Source organism: Barbatula barbatula (assembly GCF_947034865.1).
Source record: "Barbatula barbatula genome assembly, chromosome: 22".
In the NCBI taxonomy this organism is placed as follows: Eukaryota; Metazoa; Chordata; class Actinopteri; order Cypriniformes; family Nemacheilidae; genus Barbatula; species Barbatula barbatula.
This window is the reverse complement of record NC_136785.1, coordinates 16,926,494-16,951,896: the sequence shown is the minus strand read 5'-3', so window position 1 is coordinate 16,951,896 and position 25,403 is coordinate 16,926,494. Positions and strand designations below refer to the sequence as shown.

The following is a 25,403-nucleotide window of genomic DNA, read 5'->3' as shown; positions in this document are numbered from 1 at the left end:
GATCCATTTTGTCGGGTAGTGAGGTAGGGGGGACTGAACACTGCGCAGGGACCCTGCGGATTTTAGACACGGCCCCTCGCTGTCGTCACGTGATCAGGTTAGTTTACGAAGCCGAAATCAGCCACCCAGATCCGCGATGATAGAGTAAAATTGTCGTGCTCTGTTGGGAAAATCTGTCAGACAGAACCATGACTGCCAGGCGACCCTCTGCGGTATGGCTCACTTAAACGAGTTGGCTCTTTTCAAGATTTTCATTGTTTCATGTCTGTCGGTGACACATTTATTGGGACGCTACAGCAGATCAGTGTGGAAGCGGACAGAGACAAAGGGAAAGGCTTCCATAGCTAGAATGCTCTGGGCCTAAGAGAAGCCAAGAGGTAAGTGGTGGCACAACATACGGTGTGAGAATTCAAATAAATCAAGGTTACAGACAAACTATCGTGTGTTATGGTTTGTCGCATTAATAAATGATCTAAGATGAGAGTAAACGGTCCTCTCTGTGTAAGTGTGAGTAACATGCGAGCTGCCCAGTGATGAACAGACATACTCCCAGGCCGTCGATCAGGCAAAGCTAAACTATCCATTTTAAATAACGCACGATTTATTATTTTACCATCGATTTTAAACTCTCAGTCAGTTCTATGTTTTAAAGCTGAAAGGATCAGGCTTGTCAGGACCCGTGTTATAACGGTATAAGTATTTGCTCTTTAGTATTTGATTAAATTATTTATTTAATAGTTTATTTCCACCATCTATTTCACCTCTTATAGGTCAATGCATTTGATTAATTTCAGTTTACGCCTAAATTTTGCTTGCAGCATTTAGTCGCGATCAGTAAATTCGCAGCAACGTATTGAATGTTTTTCTGAACTGTGTGAACTTTTGACTCCCGCATCGTGTTACATTTCGCGATTGTGACGTTCGCGTACAAAATGTAACAATGTTTCAGTGTCGGCTGAAGTTTTATGCTGGCGTCTACCATCTTGACAATATGTAAACACAGTCAAAATGGCAGTTGCTCTGTGAATCGGCTCTTACAGAGAACATCCGTTTAACTAGATACTGTCACACAGCTGTTTGACACATAAAATATAATCGAGTTAACTGGATTAGTTTTGTACAATAGAAACTATCGGTCTAGAGGAGCGAGAGAGAACAATACAACAAAGCTACTTGTGAACTAGTACTGTTGCCATGTTTTTTTATAACTGTGCCATCTTTTGTATCACTTTTAATTTCTGTGTAGTTCAGAAATCGTCTGCCTATGAAAACATTCACATTGTAGGCTGTGTACACGATTTGCTAAGATTTCATTTAGCTATATGTGTTTCTGGTCAAACTCGACTTTAAACTTAGAATGAATTTGCATACCCATTGAACAGCACTGTCCTAGTGTTTGGAGGCCATTTTAAGACAGGACCATGGCTATTGTAGCACACTTACTGTTTCTACAGTATATGTAGTGTATACTGTGTGTAGTATGCAGGGGATACCCCAATGAAGTACTATGTTACATTTTTAAAGTGTACAGCACAGGCTTGTGTATCCCACAATGCAATGCACTCAACACTACGTTTTCCATATGACCAATAAATCTGAAGTAATATAGACTGTGATTTACAAACTGTGATGTATGACTCTGTTTAAAAATAGTTTACTGGATGCCACTTGCTGAGAGTGCTATATTTTTGTACGTTAAACTCAGAAACATGTTAACATTTTAGCACGTCCGTCACCAGGCCAGTCTTTTGTTCGTTTTTTGGGTGTCTTTGCTGTTGCTCAAAATATTATACACTTTGTTCTACGACTAAAAATGGTGTATACACGTCTTTGAGAAAAGATCTGGAAAATAATGCACCGTGGTTCCTTATGAGAAAACATGTGTAATGACATTTAAAACGTGTTAGTGTCGTAAACTTTTATGGATCGCAGAGCTTTTAGGGCAGCTCATGCATACCTCCAAGCTGCTGGCATATGTATGGTACAGGCTTAAGTCTCGAGCTAGGACAGGCTTTGTGCCACTTATGTAACGAAAACACACACACACACACACTGTGGCTCCTGCACTGTACATGGAAGACGTGCTCGGAAAGCCACTGTTCCAAAGCACAGTTCGTGTTGTTCTAGCGATAGTCAGTGATAAGCCCGTTGCACAAGGTGTACTGTTGAATACTTTGTTGAGCAAAAGATGTCCTATGTATAATATAATTTTAGAGGTCTTGAGTATCCGCAATGCTTCCTGGTTTTGTTGTGGTCTGTGGCTTCAGTTAACGGTTTCCCCTGTCTGTGTTTATGATAAGAAAAAACGTGAGGGATGCTTTGCAATGCTTTGTCTTTCCCTTTGTAAACTGCAGTGTGAACTCGGCAGGCTTTTATCAAAGCAAGGAATCAAACCGTACATGCTACAAGTTGTTGTATTTTATTTGGGGACCAGCTAATGTTGTTTACGACCTCGGCCGTCAGTCAGGTCAGATGAGGTCATAATAGGTACACAGGTCTTGTTTTTTAAGATATTTTTTGGTTTGCTTAAAAGCTGCTGCGTTTTTGTTAAAGATATAATTTTTTGGATCACATAAAAGCCTTCACTTTCGAATTGAGTTTTAAAAATGCATAAGCTGCCGTTATAGTTTGTTAGATTTAACGTTGGTGTTCACTGGGAAAGCAGTTGTTTATTTTAGGATTTTGCCGAAAGTCACAGCCGTTTGATGATGCAAAATTAAACTTCTCGGGTTGCTTGCTTTTGTTTGTGATGCGAGTACACACCCTGAGCACACAGTCCTGAGAGATGATTGTCATGATGCACCAAGTGAATTATTTTGAGCCTGTTCATGCAATACTAATCTTAAATATCCAATAGACCAGATACATTTGAGAGAAACCTATACATTAAGCCTGGCTTTCTTGAACTAGCACTGTGAGGGACAATATATCTTATCTAGTTAAAGGAGCACTTAAAATTGTATTCATATTCACAGGTTGTTAACTTATAAGTTATAGTTTAAGTTTGTGCCAAGCTTAGGTACACATCGTTTGAAATTACAGGGATAAATCACCCAAAAATGAAAATTTTGAATTGTTCCAAATCTGTATACATTTCTTCGTTCTAATCAACACAGAGAAATATATTTGGAAAAATGCTTATGAACCTACAGATTTCCCCCCCATTGACTTCCATAGTAGGAAACTTACTATTTTCCTACTATGGGAGTCAAGGGGAGGGGGGTTCTGTCTGGTCATAAGCTTTTTTCCAAATAGCTTTCTCTGTGTTCATCTGAACGAATCAATGCATACAGTTTTGGAACGATTCAAAGGCGAGTAAATGATGACAGAATTTTTGGTTAAAGTATCCCTTTTAAGACTTTCTATACGAGAGCCATTTTCTCCCTTCAGTGAGCAGTGTGTAGTATTTTTATATAGTGATTTAAAGTGTATATGAGGTCCATTTGCTTGAGAACCACAGGTTTAGTTAGTATGCTTTTAAACACACTTTGTGGGAAGCTTACATGAGACTGAATGATAAATGAATCCAAAGGCAAGCAAAAAGATTGACACGATATAAAACTCTCCCTCATTGAGTCTTCCATCTTCCACCTTGCTGTTTAGTGAAAATAGTTTTAGGTGATTCCCATATTGCAACTAATTGCCTCATAGCCCTCATGGGTACTTCTATGTACGCTTACCCTTTTGACACGCTTTCCCCCTGGACCTGGAAAAACTGCAGCTAGCCCTTTAAGGAAATTTACGCTGATTGTGTTGGCCCAAGTCCAAGTGGGGGAGGGCATGTGTTTACTGAGAGGCAGCAGCCGATTGGTTGGACTCTGCTCTGAGTCAGAGTATCACAGAGAGGAGTGGCTGACTGGGATAAAATAACATCTCCTTATAAGGGCAGTGGTGGACCGCACCATACTTCACAAGACACAGAGGGGGAGTTTTACTAAGCTGATTTGCTCTTTCAGAATGTTCAGATACATTTGTGTGAATATAACATAAATCAAATCTTAAAATCTAAAATCTTTATTTCAGCCTAGACTATATTAAACATTTTTAGTAGTTTGTGTAGTCCATTATGTTATCATTTCTTGTTTGCATTGTGCAAACAGTTAAGCTGTTAAGCAGCACAATATTTCCAAAGTAACTGATATTCTATATACTTTATTCTAATAGAATGATATTCTTTAAGATAATAATGTTTTTGTCCTGTCCCATAGAGCTTAAAATTGTACCTCCTCCCTGTAGGTCAATGGTTTGCTCCACAGACAGACTGTAGCCGCTCCTCCCCGAGTCAGATTTATCTCAACTCCCAGGAAATACAGCAGCGACGATTGAAGTGTGAAAGCTGCCGATCAAGAAACCACTTCAAAGTGGACAATACTAAACAAGAAGGACCCGAAGCTGAAAAGCACCATCGAGTTGTCTGGGATTTTCTTTCAATCCTCTTCCAATGGTTCATTTGTTGAGGCCATGGCCTCTCAGTCAGGGTAAGCCATAGCACCAGCCATGTTTTCAGTGAGTAACTCCTGTAGTAGTCACAGGAAAGTTTTGGGCCTTCTCTCAGTAATCCACATCCTGTTTTAGTTTTATTTGTTTAACATCATTGTAATTCAGTAAATTTCACTTCACAGAACTCTAATCTCTGCGTAGGATCTATGCCAACGAATTCGAAGGTTCTAGACAGGCCTAGCAATAATCATAATCTAGTTTATGTTGCTGTCGGAAGCACCCTGCAAATAAAGACCGACGTATACAAATGCTTTTCAGAAGTGGTTTAAGTTAATGAATTGAATGTTAGTCTTTGATGCAGTGCCTTATACTATGTTATAAATTGGCAGCAGAGTATTAAATGTATTAAGAAGCACACTTGGAGATTAATGGCTTACTTGGATCAAATTCAGTTAAAATAAGCAAAGGGCATTCATTCGCACCATATTGTGTTCGACTGGCATTTTCGAATCGTTGGCCCAACAGCACTTTCATACAGACCTGCTGGAATAAACACCTCCCCCTCTGTTTGAACATATATTTACATCATGGAATATACAATCCACAAACACTTTTTTTTAAGTCGATTTACTAGCCGTTGTTTCGTTTGTTTATCAAATGCAAAAATCTGCGTCTTCTACTTATCCTCATGTAGTTCCATACCCATATGACATTATTTATAAATAAGTTTTGCTGTGTCCCATTCACTTTAAGTATTGCTTGTGCAAATGGCCTGCCGGGTTCGGCATCGTGCCGTTGGTTTTTGAGCGTCACATTTGGTTTGAATATGCAAAAATGTAAATAAGCTGTGCTGCGTAAAAGAAAAACATTTCTACATGTTTGAAATGGCATTGTAGGGAGAAGAAATTATGATAGTTTTCAATTACACTTTTGAACCATTTCATTTACGTTTACATAAATTGATAATTTGATGAATCAAGGGGCGTGAATCGCGAGCTAAACATTACAGTAATATCAATTTGTTAGTTTCCTGGGATTCCCATTTGTGTTGGTCGTGCAGTACTCCTCCAGTTGAGCTACAGGCATATACTTTATACATTTAGAATATCAGATATTATTAACACACGATACTTAACACGAAACGATGCATTTTTGTACTATTTGCAATGTTGCATTTTTGGTTGGTTTTGATTCAATACATGGCTTTTGCTGTTCACCAAAGTACCTGTATTCCAAAGCAATCTTGAATCTTCTGTAGGGCCATTAGAAAGACCGGGTGCTCCAACAGGTTTCATTGACAGGGCTGTTCACACTCTCTCAATGTGCAGTGTGGTAGAAAGGGTTTGGGTGTGCACACCAGTTTATCAGTAAATGTCATTATTTGCATGAGATGCCACTGATTGAATTTTGGCATAGTGTAGTGTTTGTGTATCAAGCAACTACACATTTCAATGTTAATTTAAGTGGCTTTGTTTTGCACAAGTTCTTCTGTTAGCACATTAATACTGTTTTCTCAGTATCACTATTCAGTACATCTACAGGCGCAGTTATAATCCAGCTACATTTTGCTTGGTCAAGTTACATCTAAGTCTCTCCACGTTTGCATAACACAATGGGTAATATAATATTGACATGTATCCATATAATCAGACTGAAATTAAAAACATTTACTTGACAAATTTTGTTCCCTTGATAGGAAGGTTAGGAGATCACAACCTCCCCCGACATGCCTTTCTAACACTTACATTGACTATGTCTACTGATTGAATCAGTGATACAATGCAATCTTACCTGAAAAACAAAATATTTTGGTTGGATTTAATTGTCTTAAAGTGTTTTTGTGCTGCGTTAGGTTAACTGGGATAAAAATAAGTGTAAGGTTATTGTTAGTGCTCCGTGCAGTTAGCTTTAAGCACTGTTATTTTTATTTTGTTATGGTTGATCACCCACCAGCCAATGGCTGTTCACCATTTTTCATATGCTTTCTTTTACTTTCTTTTTCTTTCTGTCTTAGTCTTTATTTGTTTTACACGTGCGCATGCTGTTCCTCTTACTGTTCGCTTTTTTGTTTGCTGTTGTATTGCTTTATTTTCAGGAATTTACCTGTTGAGCTGCTGATTATGATTTTTGGGGCAATAGAAATAAATGCTAACTTTCAAGAAACGAACAAAAAACCTATAGAATGAGGAAAAAAAACAATCTGAAAATACAAACAATAAATTAAATGGCAAAGATTTAACACTTTTTTGTCCCTTTCTCAAATAATGGCTTATAAATTTGCTGCTAGATTTTTCATTTACGCTCCACAATTTTCAGTTTTCTAGTACAAACCTCTCAATGATGGCGGGACTTAACAACGCTTGACTAACATTGGCTAGTGATATTTTGATTGATAGTTCTCTGTGACTTAAAAGAATTAGAAACAATTAGGGATGTTGCGGAGATGGAATTTCCGACATGTAAAAACAGGGTGGGTTTGCTGTGGGTTGGTCAAAGATGCGGCCCTGCGTAGGACGCATTTTACTTTCAGTTTTAAATAGCGTCAATTCGGGAACGGCAATTGCTTGAATTAATGGTGGATTCAATATCTTTCTTAATAGAAACACACAAAACTATAAAAAAGTACAATGACATTTGCTTATAATAAAACAGACCTTACAAAACGTTTCATCACGAGGCACACAACAAGCAAAAAATAAGGAATTAAAAAAAACTTTTTGGTACGGCACTCATTGTGCAACAAATAAATAAATTAAGAAGGGAATACTAAGCAAAAATCGTTTGATAAATAAGTAAGAAAGGAATACGAAACAAAAATCGAAACGGAAAACTTTATTAAATAAATGGCTATAAATGGCGGTTTGTGTTATGTTCAGATTATTTGATCTTATTTTTGTAAGTAACAGCACCAATAAAACAACAAAGCAAAGCAGAAAATAAAATAAGATACTGTATATATAACTTAAGGTATAGAAATAGATTAAAGTAATCAAATTAAACATAACATTGCATATGTACAAATTAAATCAAGAGGAATCATTATTGAAGATACAGAAGCTATCGAGTCACAAGCAGAGAGTGATTTCCTTGACTTTTAAAAGACAGCAGGAATATGCTGCTGTAGCTTTAAGAGGAATGCAACGTTCCAGTACACATATACTGTACACATGCATTGTTTTTCGTTGGTTTCGTTCGTTTACTTAAAACATAACCCACCATTTTTTTCGACAAAAGGGGTATGTTGACCTACTTCGTGTGTGAATTTGTCCGTTTAAGCGCAAGACATTAAAGACAACTCAATATTTGCGGCATGTCTGAGACTTTCCTTGTGCTCGCTTCGGATCTTCTCACAGCGTGCGCGTGCGAGTTTCCTTGTGCATAATCTTGCACTTAAATGTTTAAATTGGCAAGGCTTGAATGAGTTTAGTTTAAACAACAACATGTGCAGTTCAGGTCTCACCTGCACTCGCACGCTCACAACACCTGGGTGATGAAAGTATAAATGACAATGAGGTCATATTACAGCATATGTCAATCCTATTGAAAGTGTTATTTGATTTGTTGTAGGAATAAAATGTGTATCCATCAACAACAAACATACATTAGCTGAACTTTGTCAGTCAGTTTTACCCATTATAATTTTCAACTAACCATATTATAAATGCGTCATCAGATTTAAGATGAATCGCGGTCCAAGCGCGTGGAATTTTTACACCCCTAGTGCTTACATATTCTACTACATGTTCTTTGACAGAAAAGCCCCCGCCTTCGTCTTGTCAGTCAGCACTTCACTCTCCTCGGCTGATGAATAAAATCTTGCTGCTGATCTTTGCACTGAATGCAGTAGCTGCACAACTGTAGTTTGGTCTTTGACTAAACGAAGTGATTTGTTGCTATAAAAATAAAAAATTACGGTGGGGGTCAGACAAGTGATGTAATCGGTAGGCGGGTAGACACCGTGTATCACCGGTGTAAGTAATATATTTGGTGTCATCTGTATTCCAGTTGACCAGACTTTTATTTTGACGGGTCACCGCAAACTGGGGCTGTGCAATGAATCGTAATCGTCAATTTAAGCCTTCATCAATTACAAAAACTAAATAATCAAGGTAAACGATTATTGTGCCGCATTCCATTTTGCAAGGATCCTCTCTTTTCTTTTCGTATAAATCCACAGCGCACACCTTTCCTTTACAGTGGTTCAGCAGTGCTGTTTCTTTATTTCTTTTTAGTTAAATTAAGCTTTTAAAAGCCAAGTTTTTTTATTTTCTATGTTGTTTTAAAGGTTAATGAGTAATCGTGTTTAATAATCAGGATCTCAATATTGGCCAAAACAATTCCTGTTTATGCTTGGATTCCGTTATTCCGTCCTCGTTTTCCTTATCACGGAAATCATAGGGCCCAATAATACCCAAAGTTAACACATTAATGCTAATTATTGGCCAAATATTTCTACTGAACTCCTTTAGCTTTTGTCATGATTTTATTCAGTAAATCTCATTTAAAAGGCAGATAATGATCTTGTTTATGTGATATTAAGTTTGTACAGTATGCTTGATAAGACAATGTGCTAGTCTTATTTTGTGAAGAAAGTCTCGTTTTCTAAATGGGAACAATGAAATCACTTTAGTTTTTATCTATTTTAACTGGTTGTTAAGATGTTTAACTTTAAAGCATTCTTCCGATTTTTTAGGAACTCGTAAATGTGTTGGATAAACTTTTCTCTTACGTCAAGTTAGCAGTTTTATTCATTTGTTTCTTTAAAGTTCACCCAAAAATGAACACCGAACACAAAATAAGTTATTTTGAGTAAGTTGGTAACCGAATTCACGGTTATTTTATGGACACAAGAACTAATGTTAATGTGGGCAAGTTAACAACATTCTTCAAAATATCCTATTTCATGTTCTGCGAAAGAAATGAATACAGTTTTGAAATGACAAGAGGGTGAAAAATTTTTTTGGGTGAACTATCGCTTTAAGTTTGATGAAATGTCTTTGTCCCTCCATCTTTTAATTGTTCCCTCTAATGACTTTACTTTTACATCTTTACACTTATTATAATATATAATCCGTCTAACTCCACCAAGTTAACCCTGTTACCACAACACTGTTAAACTGTCATATAGGTATTTTATCTCATCTTATTTGATCTTTTCTTCATTTGTTAGAAATCTAAGTCCATCAATAACTGCAAATTCGTACCAAACTAGCTTAAACTGACAGCTTAATTATGGGTAACTCTGCCTCCCGTTCTCACATGCATTTGAATTTTTTCTCATACATTTGAAATATGAATATTGAAATACTGTAAGGTTCAACAACATCTTAGTTAACTGACCATTTGTTAAAGGCAGAAATATAATGGCTTCCTTTTTTACTTTTTATTTGACCTTATTTATGGAAAGTGCCAATTGTATCTTGATTTAAATGTAGATGAAGTTTTTTGGAACGCTATTTTCACCCTCAATGCTTAGTGACTTTGTCTCTGTTGTTAGCAACATGAACCGTGAAGACCGGAATGTGCTCCGTATGAAAGAAAGGGAAAGGAGAAATCAGGAAATCCCTCAGGGAGGAGAGGTCTTCCCAGCTAACTCCCCCCTCTTCCCTGAACCTATTAAAGTTGTAAGTTCATTTCGTTTCTTCATTTATTTGCCCTTTAGACTTCGTTTTGTCTTGGGTGTTTTTTTTCTCTCAGTTTTTTATTACATTCTGCCATTATGCTTTACTAACCTTTCATCTCTTTGGCAAAGATCCCCTATGCAAAACGTACTGTGGCTGTACCATGGTATCAGATTGTAATACAGTGGTAGTTTCTAAACTCTAATGTACTGAATGACTATTAGTGCAACATGCCATTTACATGATTGTACTTCCTTAATTTGTTGATATATTACAATTCTGTGCATCTATTTAGACCCTTGTGTTAATACTTGTGTATTTATGATGCCTTCATATACATCATAAAAAAGCAGGGCGTTTTAAATGACCCCAAACTCGAACTTGCTGTCAGAGCTTCCATCTCTTTAGCATTTGGAGTGATGCAATTGATATTGTGATGTATTGAAATGAATGGCATCATGACACAAAGTGTATTGAGGTAGTAATGATACCCAGCCCTAGTGCTACCATTAAGGATGTAACAATTCACTCAGCTCGTGATGAGGATGAGATTCACCATAAAATGTTTCTTAATACAAAATGAGCTAGGAACGAACGACTGCCTTTTTATTATGTCTCAAATGCTGCACATTTCTTTGTAAAATAGAAAAATCTCAAAAACAAAATTCCAAATCAATTAAATCTACACATAAATCTCTCTTTAATATATACAAAGACTTTGTCTGTGCTTACATTTTTCACAAAATACCAGCAGATCCACATTTTCCATTTTTGCAGTAAACACAGCGGCCACTGCTGTTTAAAACATGTATTGCAATTCATTTAACATCTCAACCCACTTGAATCGTCACATATTATAATAGATTTTCAACCGGCTCACGGTGAATCGTTACATCCCTAGCCACCATTGTACATGTCCAAACATTATAATACCAATGTACCATCTTTCAGTACCATATTAGTCAATGACGAGTTTTATGTGAACCGGTTGGGTTATGGCGAGGCGGTTTGGGGTAAGTACATGAGTTTGTCTCTGGCTGACCTGGAACATTTGGTGTTGTTGCATTGGTTAGTGGTCTAGTAGCTTCCTTCCTTAACAATGGTAAGTTCTTAGCCGTCCCGTTCCTGAAAGACATTTTTCAGTCACACATTTTCCGTGGTGTGCTTTGCCAGGTGTTAATAGTGTGAGAAAAAAGTAGGTGTCATATTTATATATTATACAGTCTTGTGAAGGATAATTGGTAATTTATGTACATGGGTTCTTTAAATGGCCTTTGTAAAGGTGCTTGTTAATGCATACTAGGTTGATTTGAAATGTGTAAGAGACGACTTTGTAGGGACACTTTACAGTAAAGAAGATTACACTGTCTTGTAGCATAATCTTCACTGTTAACAAGCTTTGCTCCGAGGTTAGTGTTGATAGTGAATCTGTCATAGATTGCAAGACATAAATCCACTACGGGCAGCTGCTGTGGTAGCTACTCTTTTTTTTTTTTCTCATTTACCTTATGGTATGTCTTTACTAACTGGAAAACACCAGCTCAACATTTCCTAGTTGCAGGCTACAATCCAGTACATGACTTGTTTATTTTGGATGAAAGTTTTGATGGCGGTTGTGTAAGGAAAATATTTCCCGTCATAAACTGCTGCAGTATGCTTGTCGTGAACATTCTGGACAGATCAGCTGAAAGACCGGTGATTCAACATTATCTTTGGAATTCTTTTGAATTGTTTGATGGATCAGATAACGGAAAGGGAAAATGGCAACAGCTTCAACTGTCAAGAAGCTGCGATTATGTTTTCCAGATACTATGCCGATAATTGCCATTCTTTATGTATCCATTCAAATATGTTGCAAGAAAAATGCCGTTGAACAGTTGGAAGTGATTTGATTTAAAGTTTTACTTGGTTTGTTTGTCCATTAGTTTACTTGTTTTATGGATTAAGTCCATAAATCCAAGTTGAAGAGCATTCGTCACCAGTTTTGTTCATATTCTCTGGCATATCTTTCTCACCCTGTTTCTTTTTCCTCCAACAGGCTAAGGAAGATAAACTTGCAAGTCGCATCCAGAGCATGCTTGGAAACTACGACGAAATGAAGGAAACCATCGGTGAACCCCCAATGTCCAAACTCATTCCCAAAGCATCAAATAGTTCTTCTGAAGAGAAGTCTGCTCAGTACAGCGACCAGCGAGGAGGCTCCCAGAGCCAGAACAGCAAATGGAATCCCGTAGGTCCGGCACCTGGAGCTTCGTCATCCTCTTCCTCATCGTGCTCTTCCTCCTCAACATCCTCCTCCTCGCAGAAACGCTCGTCCATGCAAGGTGGGCACGGCGGCAGCCAGCGCAGTAGCGGTCAGCGTCACGAGCGAGACCACAGCGGCGGAAGCAAGAAATCCAGCAAGCACAGCTCAGAGCACAAGTCCCACTCCACCTCCAGTCCGGCCAAGAGCTCCTTGAGCTCCGGCACCCACACACGCTCGTTGGCAGCTGACCACAAGGAGCGTTACCGCAAGTCTCCGAGGGACCGGGAAGCCAACTGGGACTCACCCTCAAGGATGCATTCGTTCTCCAGTGGGCAACATTCCAGCCAGGCTTTCCCGCCCTCGATCATTAAGCCCAGCTCTATGATACAGAAACCCACCGCCTATGTGCGGCCCATGGACGGTCAGGAAACCGCTGAGCCCAAGACTTCCTCGGAGGCTTACGGCAGTCAATCACACAGCAGCTCAGTAGGAGAAATGAAGCCCAACGGCAAAGCTTCTCTCACCAAGTTGAAGATTCCAACACAGCCCATAGATGTAAGATTTTGCTGCTTTTGACTATAAAGTTTGCTTTACATGGAAAATATACACTTTATCGGCAATCTGTTAAGAGTGTTTATCAAACTAGGCTCATGTATATCTCATGACACCTTTTGATCATATGTTTGCTTCACGTTGTCATGGTGAGGTATGAGGTGAAGGATAGATACTGTTATTCCAAACAATGTGTAAAAGAAGGGAACATTTTCTTAAACTTTTGTTCTATAAATTTGGTGAGGTGGCAATTTTCCAAGCACAACACACTTATACTAATAACTCTGCCTCAGAACACATCATGAAAAAATATCTAAATATCATTCCGTCAGGCATGTCACGTGAGTTTTCGGTCTTTGGTATCGGTGTATCTATATAACTATGAGTACGAGCTTGTTTTTTGGGCCCGATACTGGTATCGGTATCAGTGCATCTCTAATATTTCACCCCAAAATAAAAATTCTGTCATCATTTCCTCACCCTCTTGTCATTTCAAACCTGTTTCGCAGAACACGAAAAGATATTTTGAAGAATATTGTTAACTTTCCATTCAATAGAAGTGAATGGGGTGAGTGCTGTTCGGTTACCAACTTTCTTCTAAATATCTTATTTTGTGTTCTGCGGAAGATAGAACGTCATAAAGGTTTGAAATGACAAGAGGTCGAGCAAATGATGACAGTTCACTCAAAAATTAAACAATTCTATCTCTTTGGAGATAAATAAAAACTAGGCCAAACCAAAACTGAAAAAAATTGATACACAAATAGCAATATAATAATAATACAATGACAAAAGCACATAATGTATGTTCTAGTTATTTCTCTCAAATGAACACCTAAAATATAAGTAAAATATTTTTTCAAAACAAAAGGGTTTTGTCTACTACAGGTTTAAATGGAATGCAAAAACTTTGAAGCTCATTATCTTAAAAATGCTCAGAATGCAGAACCTTTTAATTCCAAGGTGACGAGAGGTCTGTCCATCAAAGCTCACTTCATACCATTCATGTCAGTTAAAAGATCTGCATGCTGCAATAGATTAACAATGTTCATTCTTGCATACTCTCTTTCAGGGTTCGATGGGAGGAGATGCAAGCTGTGTGGATGAGATTTTGAAGGTGAGCTCATTTTGGGGTGAACTGTGCCTTTAACAAACTCCAAAGACTTCAGATCAGTAGAGCTGGTTCTTATGATAATCAAAGAACTGTAGTATCACCAGGTTTCATCTTTTTAAAGTACCTTCAAAAGTTTACTAGACATTTCTCATTTAAATGAGACCAAAGCTCATTGATGTACATGTTTCCCCATTAGGAAATGACTCAGGTCTGGCCTCCTCCGCTAACAGCCATTCACACCCCCTGCAAGACCGAACCTTCAAAGTTTCCCTTTTCCACCTCCAAGGTCAGACATCAGAGGGTTGCTGTAGTCACAGCAGAGGATCTGCCAAAACACTGCCATAATGATGTAAAAATGAGCTCAAGTATATTATAGTCACAATGAGTGACTCAGCTCATTTATTTATGTATATCCATAAACATGTTCCATTACGTTTAATAACCAGGAAGTTTCCAAATACATTGTTTGTGGCATTTGCTTTAAAACTGTCTGTGTAAAAATAGAGTTTCCCTTAAGAAAGATTATATAGTACAGATGTGCATGCACATACACTTTTAATTGTAATAGTTGTCTCGCTTTGTTGTAGGATGCCCAACACCTGTCTTTTGGGGCTCACAGTAAGTTTTTTAAAGAATCCATTGTAAATTTCCTATTGTGATGTCACTTCCTTTTTTCCTAATGAGCCGCTTTTCCCTGCTGATGACAAACCTTTTTTTTCAGAGAAAATCTCAGGGAAGAGCGCATCCACCAGTCACACATCTAAGCCATGCGAAGGCGAACAGTCCAAGTGAGTCCTACAGCTAATTCCGTTTATGCTGTTTGGTCTATTTAAAGAATAAAGGCCCAGTATTAAATACCATTAACATGTAGATCAGTCAGAGATATGTTATTGTTAATGGCATATTTGAGTTCACACATTTTCTGCTTTTAACAAGCTGATCTGATCATTTGCGTAGCGTTTGCATCAGAATACACATTTAGTAGAAAATGAAAATGGTCTAAACATGTCTCAAGAGTTTGGGTTGAGTTGATGTCCTGTTGGCTTTTACCTCAGCACGCTGCACGAAGACCTGAAGCTCAGCAGCAGTGAAGACAGCGACGGAGAAGATCCAGCCAAAGCCGCTTCCAGAAACACCTCAGCAAGGTGACGCACCTTCCAGAGCCTCACATTTCACATTCGGTTGAAGTGTACATTTGCTATTGTGATATCATGGTTCACAGCGATCTGCATGATAAGTCCCACAGGGATTTGGACAGGTCACAGAACCTTCTCACATAATCAAACAGGACGTTTAGCCTTAATCTAGAGGGGTGTCAGTTTTGCATGTTATGCATTGTTGGGCATCCACGTGATCTTGCACGGGCCTGCATTGAGTTCTATTGCCATCTATTATGTGAGGACATCCAGTGGTTGTAGGCAAATCTGATGGCTACCACAAAAGCCCTCACAGACTTGATTTCACTTTAGTTTATATTTATTCAATTAGCAGACCTTTGCCTTAAAGAGTACACTGCAAGTTTACTGAATATGTTGATTTATCAGGAGATGATGTTTAACCGATTTGTGTGTGCGTGAAATCACAGTAACAACAGTAATAACAGCGAGGCTGCCGAGCGAGAAGACACCAGTAGTCACAGCGGATCGGAGAGCAGCTCCGGTTCTGACAGCGAGAGTGAGAGCAGCTCTACAGACAGCGAGACCAACGAACCGCCTCGCGTCGCCTCACCTGAGGTGACTCACCTGCACAGCCACGCCCCTTCTCATGCACATGCAAACAAGCTCATCACGTGATTTATGAAAACCATCAAAACTATGTACATCTATGCTTAAAACAAAAATAAATATCTGACATTTGCGCAAGAAAATAAACTTGAATCGAGTTGCCAAATATTTAATTAACATAATACTAGAATATGTTTTTTGCAGTGTAAGCAAAATCCTCATTACTTTTCTACATTAAAAGGGACAAAAATGCTAAACATGAGCTCCAAAGTCTACACTTACGACTTAAAATACCTTTTTTATCATAATGATAATAGAATAATAGATTCATTTTAGATTAAATAATCATATTGCTTTACAGTAAGTGTTTGTTATCTCATACATGCATACATTGCAGATGTGTTATAGAAATGTATATATTTAATTTATTTTCATGTGTGTCTCGCACAGCGCGAACAGCCCCCAGCTAACAAATGGCTGCTGGACAACTGGTTCAAGAAAGTCAACAAGTCATCCCCAGCATCTCCGGTGGAGAACACCAGCACTACACCAACCAAGTACAAAAAAGAGGGACGGGAGACCGGCTCCAGCAGGAACTATAGCGGCCCGGGTTCCAAAGACCCGACCCCCGCAACCGGACGAGACCTGCGGCCCACCCAGAAGGGCTCAGAGGGCAGCCAAGGCCGCCAGAAGTCCCCCGCCCAGAGAGAGGGTGGAAGTCAGGTTGGACGGCGGGTGGTGGGCAAAAAACAGCCCAAGAACTCTGAGAAGCCGCCTGTGGTCGAAGAGCCCAAGGGTGGGCTGAAAGTGGAGACCGAACCGTCACCAGAGATCCCTTCACACAGGGCCAGAGCGGCCAACAAGGGGCCCCGCAAACCCAACATAAAAAAGGAGCCCAAAACCTCTTCCCCTCGCCCTGCGCCGGACAAACGCAAGAGCAAAGTGCCCGGCAAGACGCAGCAGAAGTCCCGTGAATTTGTGGAATCGGACTCTTCGTCTTCGGACTCTGAGGGCAACGAAAGCGTGCCTTCTTCTTCGCAAACGCCGAGATACGTGGAAAACCCGTCTGTGCTGTTCTCACCCATGGTTTCACCACTGAGCGATCCAGAAGAGAGGCTGCCGCCCAGACTCCTGGTTCAGATAGATCTCAACCTGCTGTCCAGAGTGCCCGGGAGGCTTTACAAGGACGCAGAGGTGAAGGTGGATCGGGACTCTCCCGCGGAGGGAAAAGACTTCCAGAAGCAATCTGGAGAAAAGGGGGCGAGCAAGCCAAAGAGGAAACACAAAGTGGGTGTCGTGATTTATTACACTAGGTTTTGACACCATTATGTCGATTTAATCACGATTATAATCAGATAACATAAGTGTATATTTTCATTGCTGGGAAGATCTTTTATTCAGTCTCTTTCCCACAAATAGCAACATTTGGGTTTAATATTCAGTATTTTGTTTTGTTCCTTCAGAATGATGATGATAGTGTCAAGCCAGACAGTAAGAAGTCCAAGCTGGAGGAAAAGTCATCACATAAATCCAGCAGTAAAGAGTAAGTTTTTTTATTTACATCCCTAATATTTGTGAAAGTGAATTGATCAAGGTAATCGCCACATTAGCTTTAGATTTGTTTATCAGGGTTTTCCTTTTCCGGTTGTTTGTGATTTGATTTCAGTGCCGTCCGAATGGACCTTTTTCACAAGCCTGTGATGACATGTTCAACAGTCATCAGCATGTGGTCCATACAAAAATAACGTACATGCGAACAAATAGCTAAAGCTAATACGAGGGTGTTTCTTAAACAGCGTCATAGAGGTCATTGTAAATTTGACATTGTTCTCTTTTTTTTGACTGACGTCATGAGAGACTCGTTGTCGTCATGACAAACACTATCGTTGAGTTTTCCTTTTACTCTTTGAGCAGTTGAGAATTCCCAACCTATATTTGCGGTTGTCTCCCATTTACCGCTATTAAAGTTAACCCAACTTTGACGACTTTTGCTTCTGAGAAACCCGGAAATGTGAAAAAGGTCCATTGACTCGCACAACTTAGCCGTGAACTATATTTTTTTAGGTCAAGTAATTTTCATTCTTCTTTTCACCAGGTCATCTAAGCGTCCTCAAGAGAAAGATCTGGCTCCCTCTCCCTCCATCACACTGCAACGGACGCCCAAGCCGAGTCACAAGCGGACACTGAGCCAGTCCTCCACCTCTGTACCCGGCAGCAAAGACAGCAGTAAAAGCAGCTCCAAACGCCGCAAAGGCGAAGATAAACCTGTGCGCAGGGATACTAAGGTGTGTCTCATTTTGTGTGTCCTCCGCACCCTTTGCGCACACACAGGTTTTATTTGAACTTTCTCTGCATGGGTCTGCAGAAAGTTCACGCACTGTTCTGCTGTATGCCGGCAGTGTTTACCATCTACACCTCATGCGTAAAACTATATACATGGATTTCTGACCGCCTCATGTCTCCCTCTAATCCATAGAGCGGAACAAAAATGTTTTTTCGACAGTTTTAAATATGAAGATACATTTCATATGTTTCTGCGATTTCGAAGGAAACTAAATGAAGTACAAAACTGATATGATGATAAAACTATGACCGGCAGCCGTTTGTATGGCTATGATTTGTATTTTTTTCATGACAATTTTTTAAAGATTTTCTAGAAGGAATGTATCACTAAAGGCCTTTGCTAAACTGTAAATCTATTTTCATGAATAGACATTCCGACACAACTTTATAAAAAAATTCCCACATCTCCTTGTACCTTATTGCTGTAAATGTGCGCTTGTAAACTTTTCAATGACACGCCTTTCATTCTTTTCTTGTTCGTTTTTCAGCAGAAAGGTAAAATGGAGAATCCTGTCACAGCACCAGCCCTCACTGATGGATCAAAGTCTAGATCCAAACTCCTGTTTGAGGACAGGTACTGAGACTTCGACGTTTACTCTGTGAATTCCTTTTACAAAGTTTTTGTTCTGAAAAGCTGCTCTATGACAAATGACAAGACAATTTATCTGGTGCTTAGGTGCTTATAAATATGCTGATAATGTTCTGCGTTTCCTGGTTTAGATGCGGTTTTAACATGTCATTGTGTTCATTTTTGAAGTCATAACAGAGAGTATGTATATAATAACAGTCATTCCGTGTGTATAATAACGGCCCTTGCTTGTGTGCATTTTAGGGTTCATTCTGCCGATCATTACCTTCAAGAAGCAAAGAAACTGAAACACAACGCAGATGCTCTGGTGAGGGTTCGTTTAATATCTTATGTCCTTCTCATGGCTGCCAGATAATCTGTGTTATATTTCTGGGACCTCTGACCTTTTCTGTTAGTTGTCCATTGAGAGACACATAACAGGTGCTGTTTTCGGCCGAAGCTGATCTAATAACAAACTGTTTTAAAGTCAGGTGACAATGTTCCAACCCGGTTTTCTTAGTAATAGACCGTCTCCGGTCAAACACAATTGTGTAAAACAGAATAGACTACAAGCACTTGTTCATATCATTCCTGTAGTGTGTTCCACATGTGTTTATGTGGCAGACCATTGTGTTAGCAGCACGAAAGGTCAATGGTTCCATTTCCAGGGAAATACTGACAAAAATTTGCAGTTTGTTGCACTAAAAGCATCTGCCAAATATATAAATGTAAATATGTTTATGCATTTATTGCAATGTACATCATATGATAAACCGAGCCTTCTCGCTGTAGCTGTGTAAACATACACACTTAAACTCCCTCCACAGATGGACAGGTTCGAGAAGGCTGTGTACTATCTTGATGCCGTGGTGTCTTTCATTGAATGTGGAAACGCCCTGGAGAAAAGTGCCCAGGAGGCCAAGTCTCCCTTCCCCATGTATGCTGAGACCGTGGAGCTCATCAAGTAAGATGTTCAAACAAACCGGAATGGTCTTCCCGTGGTATGATGACACTATCAGAATGAAACGAGTTGACTTACAAGTGTGTGTGTTTATTTGTGTTGTGTAGGTACACTATGAAGCTAAAGAGCTACATGGCTCCAGACGCTACCTCTGCAGATAAAAGACTAGCAGTACTGTGGTACGTAACTCATGACTTTATGAATGTTAATGTAAAGTGCTTGCATTCAAATGTTTCTTTGATCAATCATTTTAGATTTAGGAAGTAAATAAAAGTATGTTTTCCACTAAACACTATAAACATTGTTATTTCCCTGTGACACATCATTTACATACGCAAAACACGTCTGTACGGGAAACGTTTATAAACGCAAAGGGAAAACTTTCTGTGCTCTTAGTATTACTGTATTCAGAAGCTATGACACAAAGACATAAGGTGCAAAACTACTGACGGCCAAATATAAATAAATCAAACAATTGTGAATCCTGATATGAAAGAAATTGTGAAAACACATTTTATTAGAAATAATATTGTTAGCTCTTACAGAATGACACATGCTGAGTTGGTTAATTTGTTTGACCAGTACCAAATGCAATTGATATATCTATCTGTGTCTCCTGCAGTCTGAGATGTCAGGCTTTACTTTATCTGAGACTGTTCAAACTACGGAAAGAAAGTGCACTGAAATACTCTAAGACTCTAACTGAACACTTGAAGGTAACACTATCTCCTCATCTTTCTGATTCCCACTACACTTACAACTGAAATGTGCATTATGAAAAACATGAAGTTGGGTTTTACCATGTGATAAAATAGTGTCTTGTTTTTCAGAATTCGTTGAGTAATACCCAAGCACCATCTCCCGGAGTAGCAAAGTAAGTAGCCCCTCTACACGGGAAGAGTATACAAACACCAAACATATTTCGATTCTCTTTCAGAAAGAACAGAAAATTTGCTCTCATCATGTTTAGTTGAGGTGAGATTGTGACATCTTTGTGTTCTCTCTTCAGCAGTAAAACGGCTGGAATGCCATCTCCGGTGTCTCCTAAGCTCTCTCCAGGCAACGCCAGCAGCTACTCTTCCAGCATCTCCAGTCAGGGTGCCGGCACCTCGGTCACCATCCCTCAGCGCATCCACCAGATGGCAGCCAGCTACGTTCAGGTCACCTCCAACTTCCTCTACGCCACAGAAGTGTGGGACCAGGCAGAGCAGCTCGCCAAAGAGCAGAAAGGTACGATGAATACACTGCTACTGCATTGCTTTATTTTTTTACTTTTCCGTTTGGGAAATAAGTAGTCCCGTACCTATGATGATGACACTAAAAACAGATGTGTGGATATAGTAAATATTTTCTGGTTATTTGTTGCAAGGAAACTTTTTTATAACCAGAATTTTAAATGGGATACTTCACCCAAATATTCTGCCATCATTTACTCGCCTTCGATTTGTTCCAGATCTGTATAAATGTCTTTGTTCTTATGAACACAGAGAAATATATTTGGAAGAATGCTTATAAACAGAAGATTTTGCTCATCATTGACGACCATATTAAGAAAAGCAACCTACCTATAGCGGCCCATAGAAACAGATGCTAGTGCAGCATCTAGTTATTTGTATCTATGTTTCTGCGCATGATGATGTTTAGCTTTTTCTTCTCCCGTTTGTATTTGTAGTTCACAGATCTTAATAAGAGCACCTGCTAAATAACTGAAGGCATGTCTTTTGTGACTGACTTTTCCATCTTTTTTCTTCTCAGAGTTTTTTGCTGAACTGGAAAAGGTTATGAGCCCACTCATCTTCAACACCAGCAGTATGACTGAACTGGTCCGGTATGCACGGCAGGGGCTGCACTGGCTGCGACTCGACGCCAAGCTCATACAGTAGAGCGTTCTCAGAGCGTCCTCTCTGGCCACGTGCTTACCCTTAGCCCTCTCTATGCCTACGCAAAACACTCACACACTTTATCTGCCTCAGAAATCTCTGTGACACTGTGTTCATTTATACACCAGCTTGCCAAACCTAAAAACACTCAGCGCCCACTCCTCCGGGACAGACCCTATGAATTTTCACAAGAGGAGGGAGGTCGGCGGAACATTCATATACCGCATTTTCCGCTTCATATCGTTGGCTTGTTGTCAGACAGAAAAGCCATCTTTCTCACTTCTTACTTTGCCTGTGGTTGATTTAGGTCTTTCTGTTCCCCTGATTCTTTTTCTATCTTCCTTTTCTAGCTGTACGCAAACAAAATAATGATTTGGAAGTTTATAGTTTTTTTATTTAAACCAAAGTACCTCCCTTTAACCAAAGGTGCTTTAAGAATGAGGTTGTCTCCTTTTATCATTTTATCGTGCCTTGTATTTGATATACAGGAAACTTAGAGATACAGTATCATGAAATGCACATCTCGAAAAGTTTGACACCGGGCCGGGGTTGAGGTGTTTGGCATGCTCATATAGCCCTGGGCGGAGGTGTGGATTGCCAAAGGGGGGTTTTACGTGAAATATGAAGAGAAAACCATATTTGATATCATCAAGTCATGTTGGCTATGCTGAACGATCAAATGTTTTTTTCCTTGATGGTAATTCCGTCTTGTTGCATACGAGACCAAAAGGCTGTAAAGCATCATATCAAAGCATTATTATTCCTAATGTGTTTTCTTTCTTCTTTTTTTCGCCCGGCTCATTCACATCTTTTTTCTCATCATCATGTTTTTACCAGAAGCCAACAGGCAGTAAAATCCTTGTTACACCCTGTTGGATGTTCTATACGTCAGTACCACAGTTGCCCAGGCCATGAGTTTTAATATGAAATGTAGCACTCGCGCATAGATTTTCTGGTATTAAACGCAGGAGTATTTTATTACTGTGGCTGACTCGCTCGGCCTAATAGAGATTTTATTTAGGTAACTGCGGTTCGCTTCGTTGCATTTCACTCGGCATGGATACAGGGTTGCAATACCAGATGAGAGACGTATTCTATTGTATATGAAAATATCATATTTAAATATTTAATGTGAGTCTTGAGGTTGCCTTTATAGTGTCATAGTCACCTGTGTGTTGCAGTTCTTTTAAAGGAATAAGTCACGTAAGGATATATTTATAATGCGTTCTGTCGATAATCGTGGTTTATATATGTACATATTACATTATGGGATTTAAGCGCAGACTCTCTCACCACCCATCGCATCTCTCCACGTACGTCAACTGTTGCAGAAAACCGGATCGAAACCTGCGAACAATTTTACAATAAAACAGAAAGAGGATCAAAAGAAATACGGTTACGATTGAACCACAATGTTTGAAATGCTGGAATTATGTCGTCTCTTGCACTAGAATCTGTCCTCTCATTGGCTCCCTGTTTTGTCTGTAGGGATGAACTGTTTTTTCGTCTATGCAGATGTTTCTTAAAGTCTTCTTGAGTTTGTCTGTGCAGTAGCTTAAAATAAGGACTCTGACGATTTCATCAGATGAAATAATAATGTCTCGCATCTAGAGGATCTAGATTTATCACCAGTCAGCTTGTAATTGTAGTAGCCTCTGCCTTGCAGAATATTTTCAGAATTGATTTCGATCGAGTCAAAAAAGTATCTTACGGGGGAGGCATTTGTTACCTGTGCTTTAATGTAAATGAATTCATGCACTAATGGGATTTTATGTACCGGAATCATGATTTAAAGTAACTGCGTATGAATAGGGTTTGTTCAGATATTCCCATGGCCTTTATGCTTCTTGACACATGAATTTGTTGTGACGCGTCCTGTATGTTATTTTTTCATCCGTTTTTAATGTTTTTGTCTTTTCTACTAGACGTCATGGTCGTGCTTTTAAAAGATTAGATTTATTAATTAAAATTTATGTTTAATTTTCTTGATAATAAAACTTTATCCAGGGTAAGATGCTTTTCTTTTGTCCATTTGAAAAATAACACTCGCATGTTTCTATTTAAATACTAAGCTGTACAAATGTACATAATGAGTCTCTTTTAGGGTAAATTTTTACATTGGTTTAACATTTGTATTAATTGTAAATAGAATGTGAATATATTATACGCACATTTTCATTACTGTAAGTCCCCACCCCCATTTCTTTTTAAAGTCATTGACACTTTTGACAGAACACTGTATGTTTGTAATGTCAGTACATTTGTTTTCTTCGCAAGCTGTCATCATTGTACTGATTTTATTTTTTGTGCTATGTGAACAAGATGTTTCATTCAGCTGATGGTGTTTTGTTGAAATGGGATGACTGTATGGAAGAACTTCCCCGAAAAACTCTCTAAACTTAATTCGTGAGACCTCCCGAGAGAGCGTTTCGTTACGCTGAGCAGGTCTAGATATCAACGTAGTACTCATTTTATAATGATTTCAAAACAATCATTGGCAAAGACAGTATAGTTCTGATCAATCTAGTTTTAAAAGTATTGAGAGGAGATTGACAAAAGAAATCTACATATATATATATATTCGTATTATGGATGCAATATGAGCTATGATTTAAAGGTACTCTTATGAGCCTCGATTATCCAAACTTGTAATAACTTGTAATTTAAACACTTTTTGTGAAGTGAGTATTACTAATGGATTTTCTGAGTCTGTTGAACCATCTTTGTATTTTGCTGTATCGAGAATAAAATATATATGATTACGATGACGTTGTCTCTTGGTTTTGCACTGCATTGAAACAGGTTGTGGGGCTTGGTGTTGGTGTAATATGTTTTAAGATCACTAAAATAGGCCACATTTGGTTAATAGTCTAAAAAAGCCAAATGTTTATTTTTGTAATGTCTGGTCTCCTGTATCGCTTCGTTTTTTGTGTTATAAAAAAATCTTTCCATGTTCCACAGCAGATAACTAGAATTACAATGTAAAATGGGCAATAAAATGATTAACTGAACAAACCAATGAATTAAAATGGATTATTTTATTTTAAAACTGAACTGCATAAATCAAATGTAAATTAGGACAATGAATGTGTGTGTATGTTAAAAGTTATTAGATCAGGGAAACTTGAACAATACTTTAAGTATGAAGATTTGTTAGGTCTATAAAACTATTTGAATAACATTTAAATATTTTATTTTATTCTATTACTAAAAGCAGATCACATATTAAGACATTCTATACAAGTGTGTAGTCATTGTCTTTGTTTGTCCTTTTTTTAACAATATGTCTGGAAAATGTTTCTGCACACTAACGTGCACATGTCATTTCTGGGTATACCATATTCCCTAGATCATGGCAAAGAAAAATGATTCATCTGGGCTTGTACTAAAGTGTGAACTCGTTCACATAGATGAATCATCACCACAAGTCTCTTGGCATTTACATGGCACATAGTTTGCTCATTCATAGCATTACTGAAAGCAGATTGCAAAGACTCTTAAAAACCTGTAGTCCCAAATCACAAGGGTTCTCCATTTTCTGCTAACACGTGGGCTTTTGATTGACCGTTTTTTATTATGTTATCAAGTTTTATGGTGTAAGCTTGCTGTATGTATGGAGTTATTATGGCTCAAATCAAAACAAACCAACTGGAGTGTTAACTGGAATGCACAATAAAAAACTATTTTTTATTATTTTAGTTATCTTATTTTGGAAGCAAACTCTTCATTTGCTACGTTCCATTCATTCCACCAGTTTTGAGTGTTATTAGAAACATTGATGGATTCTGAACTTTGGTTTACATTCTCATGACTGCTGTTAGATGAGAAAGTGACATTTTTTGTTTCAGCTGAATGTGATATAACGTTAATGGCTTATTAACTGTAGCAAATCCAGCTTTTCTTCACTCCTATTCACATTCACCTCACGTGAATCACTTCAAAAAAAATTGTATTT

General features: G+C 38.6%; 1 protein-coding gene across 19 annotated transcripts; it reads left to right on the top strand.

Moving 5' to 3' along the window:
* Positions 1 to 89: 89 nt before the first annotated feature.
* On the top strand, positions 90 to 24,214 carry aff4 (AF4/FMR2 family, member 4). Of its 19 annotated transcripts, none has more exons than XM_079486471.1 (21): positions 90 to 377; positions 4,237 to 4,478; positions 9,938 to 10,064; positions 12,100 to 12,861; positions 13,931 to 13,975; positions 14,169 to 14,258; positions 14,560 to 14,590; positions 14,694 to 14,760; positions 15,028 to 15,117; positions 15,558 to 15,705; positions 16,147 to 16,983; positions 17,160 to 17,239; positions 17,792 to 17,981; positions 18,528 to 18,613; positions 18,872 to 18,935; positions 19,435 to 19,571; positions 19,676 to 19,747; positions 20,191 to 20,284; positions 20,399 to 20,442; positions 20,581 to 20,798; positions 21,324 to 24,214. In XM_079486471.1, the coding sequence occupies exons 2-21, from the start codon at positions 4,462 to 4,464 to the stop codon at positions 21,449 to 21,451; spliced, it is 3,327 nt and encodes a 1,108-aa protein (XP_079342597.1). In that variant the 5' UTR covers positions 90 to 377; positions 4,237 to 4,461; the 3' UTR covers positions 21,452 to 24,214. The 19 variants fall into 19 exon arrangements, with proteins under 19 accessions (XP_079342597.1, XP_079342588.1, XP_079342605.1 ...); XM_079486462.1 differs by having other exon boundaries at positions 20,578 to 20,798; positions 21,324 to 24,213; XM_079486479.1 differs by having other exon boundaries at positions 18,872 to 18,941; positions 21,324 to 24,213.
* The last annotated feature ends 1,189 nt before the right edge of the window (positions 24,215 to 25,403 follow it).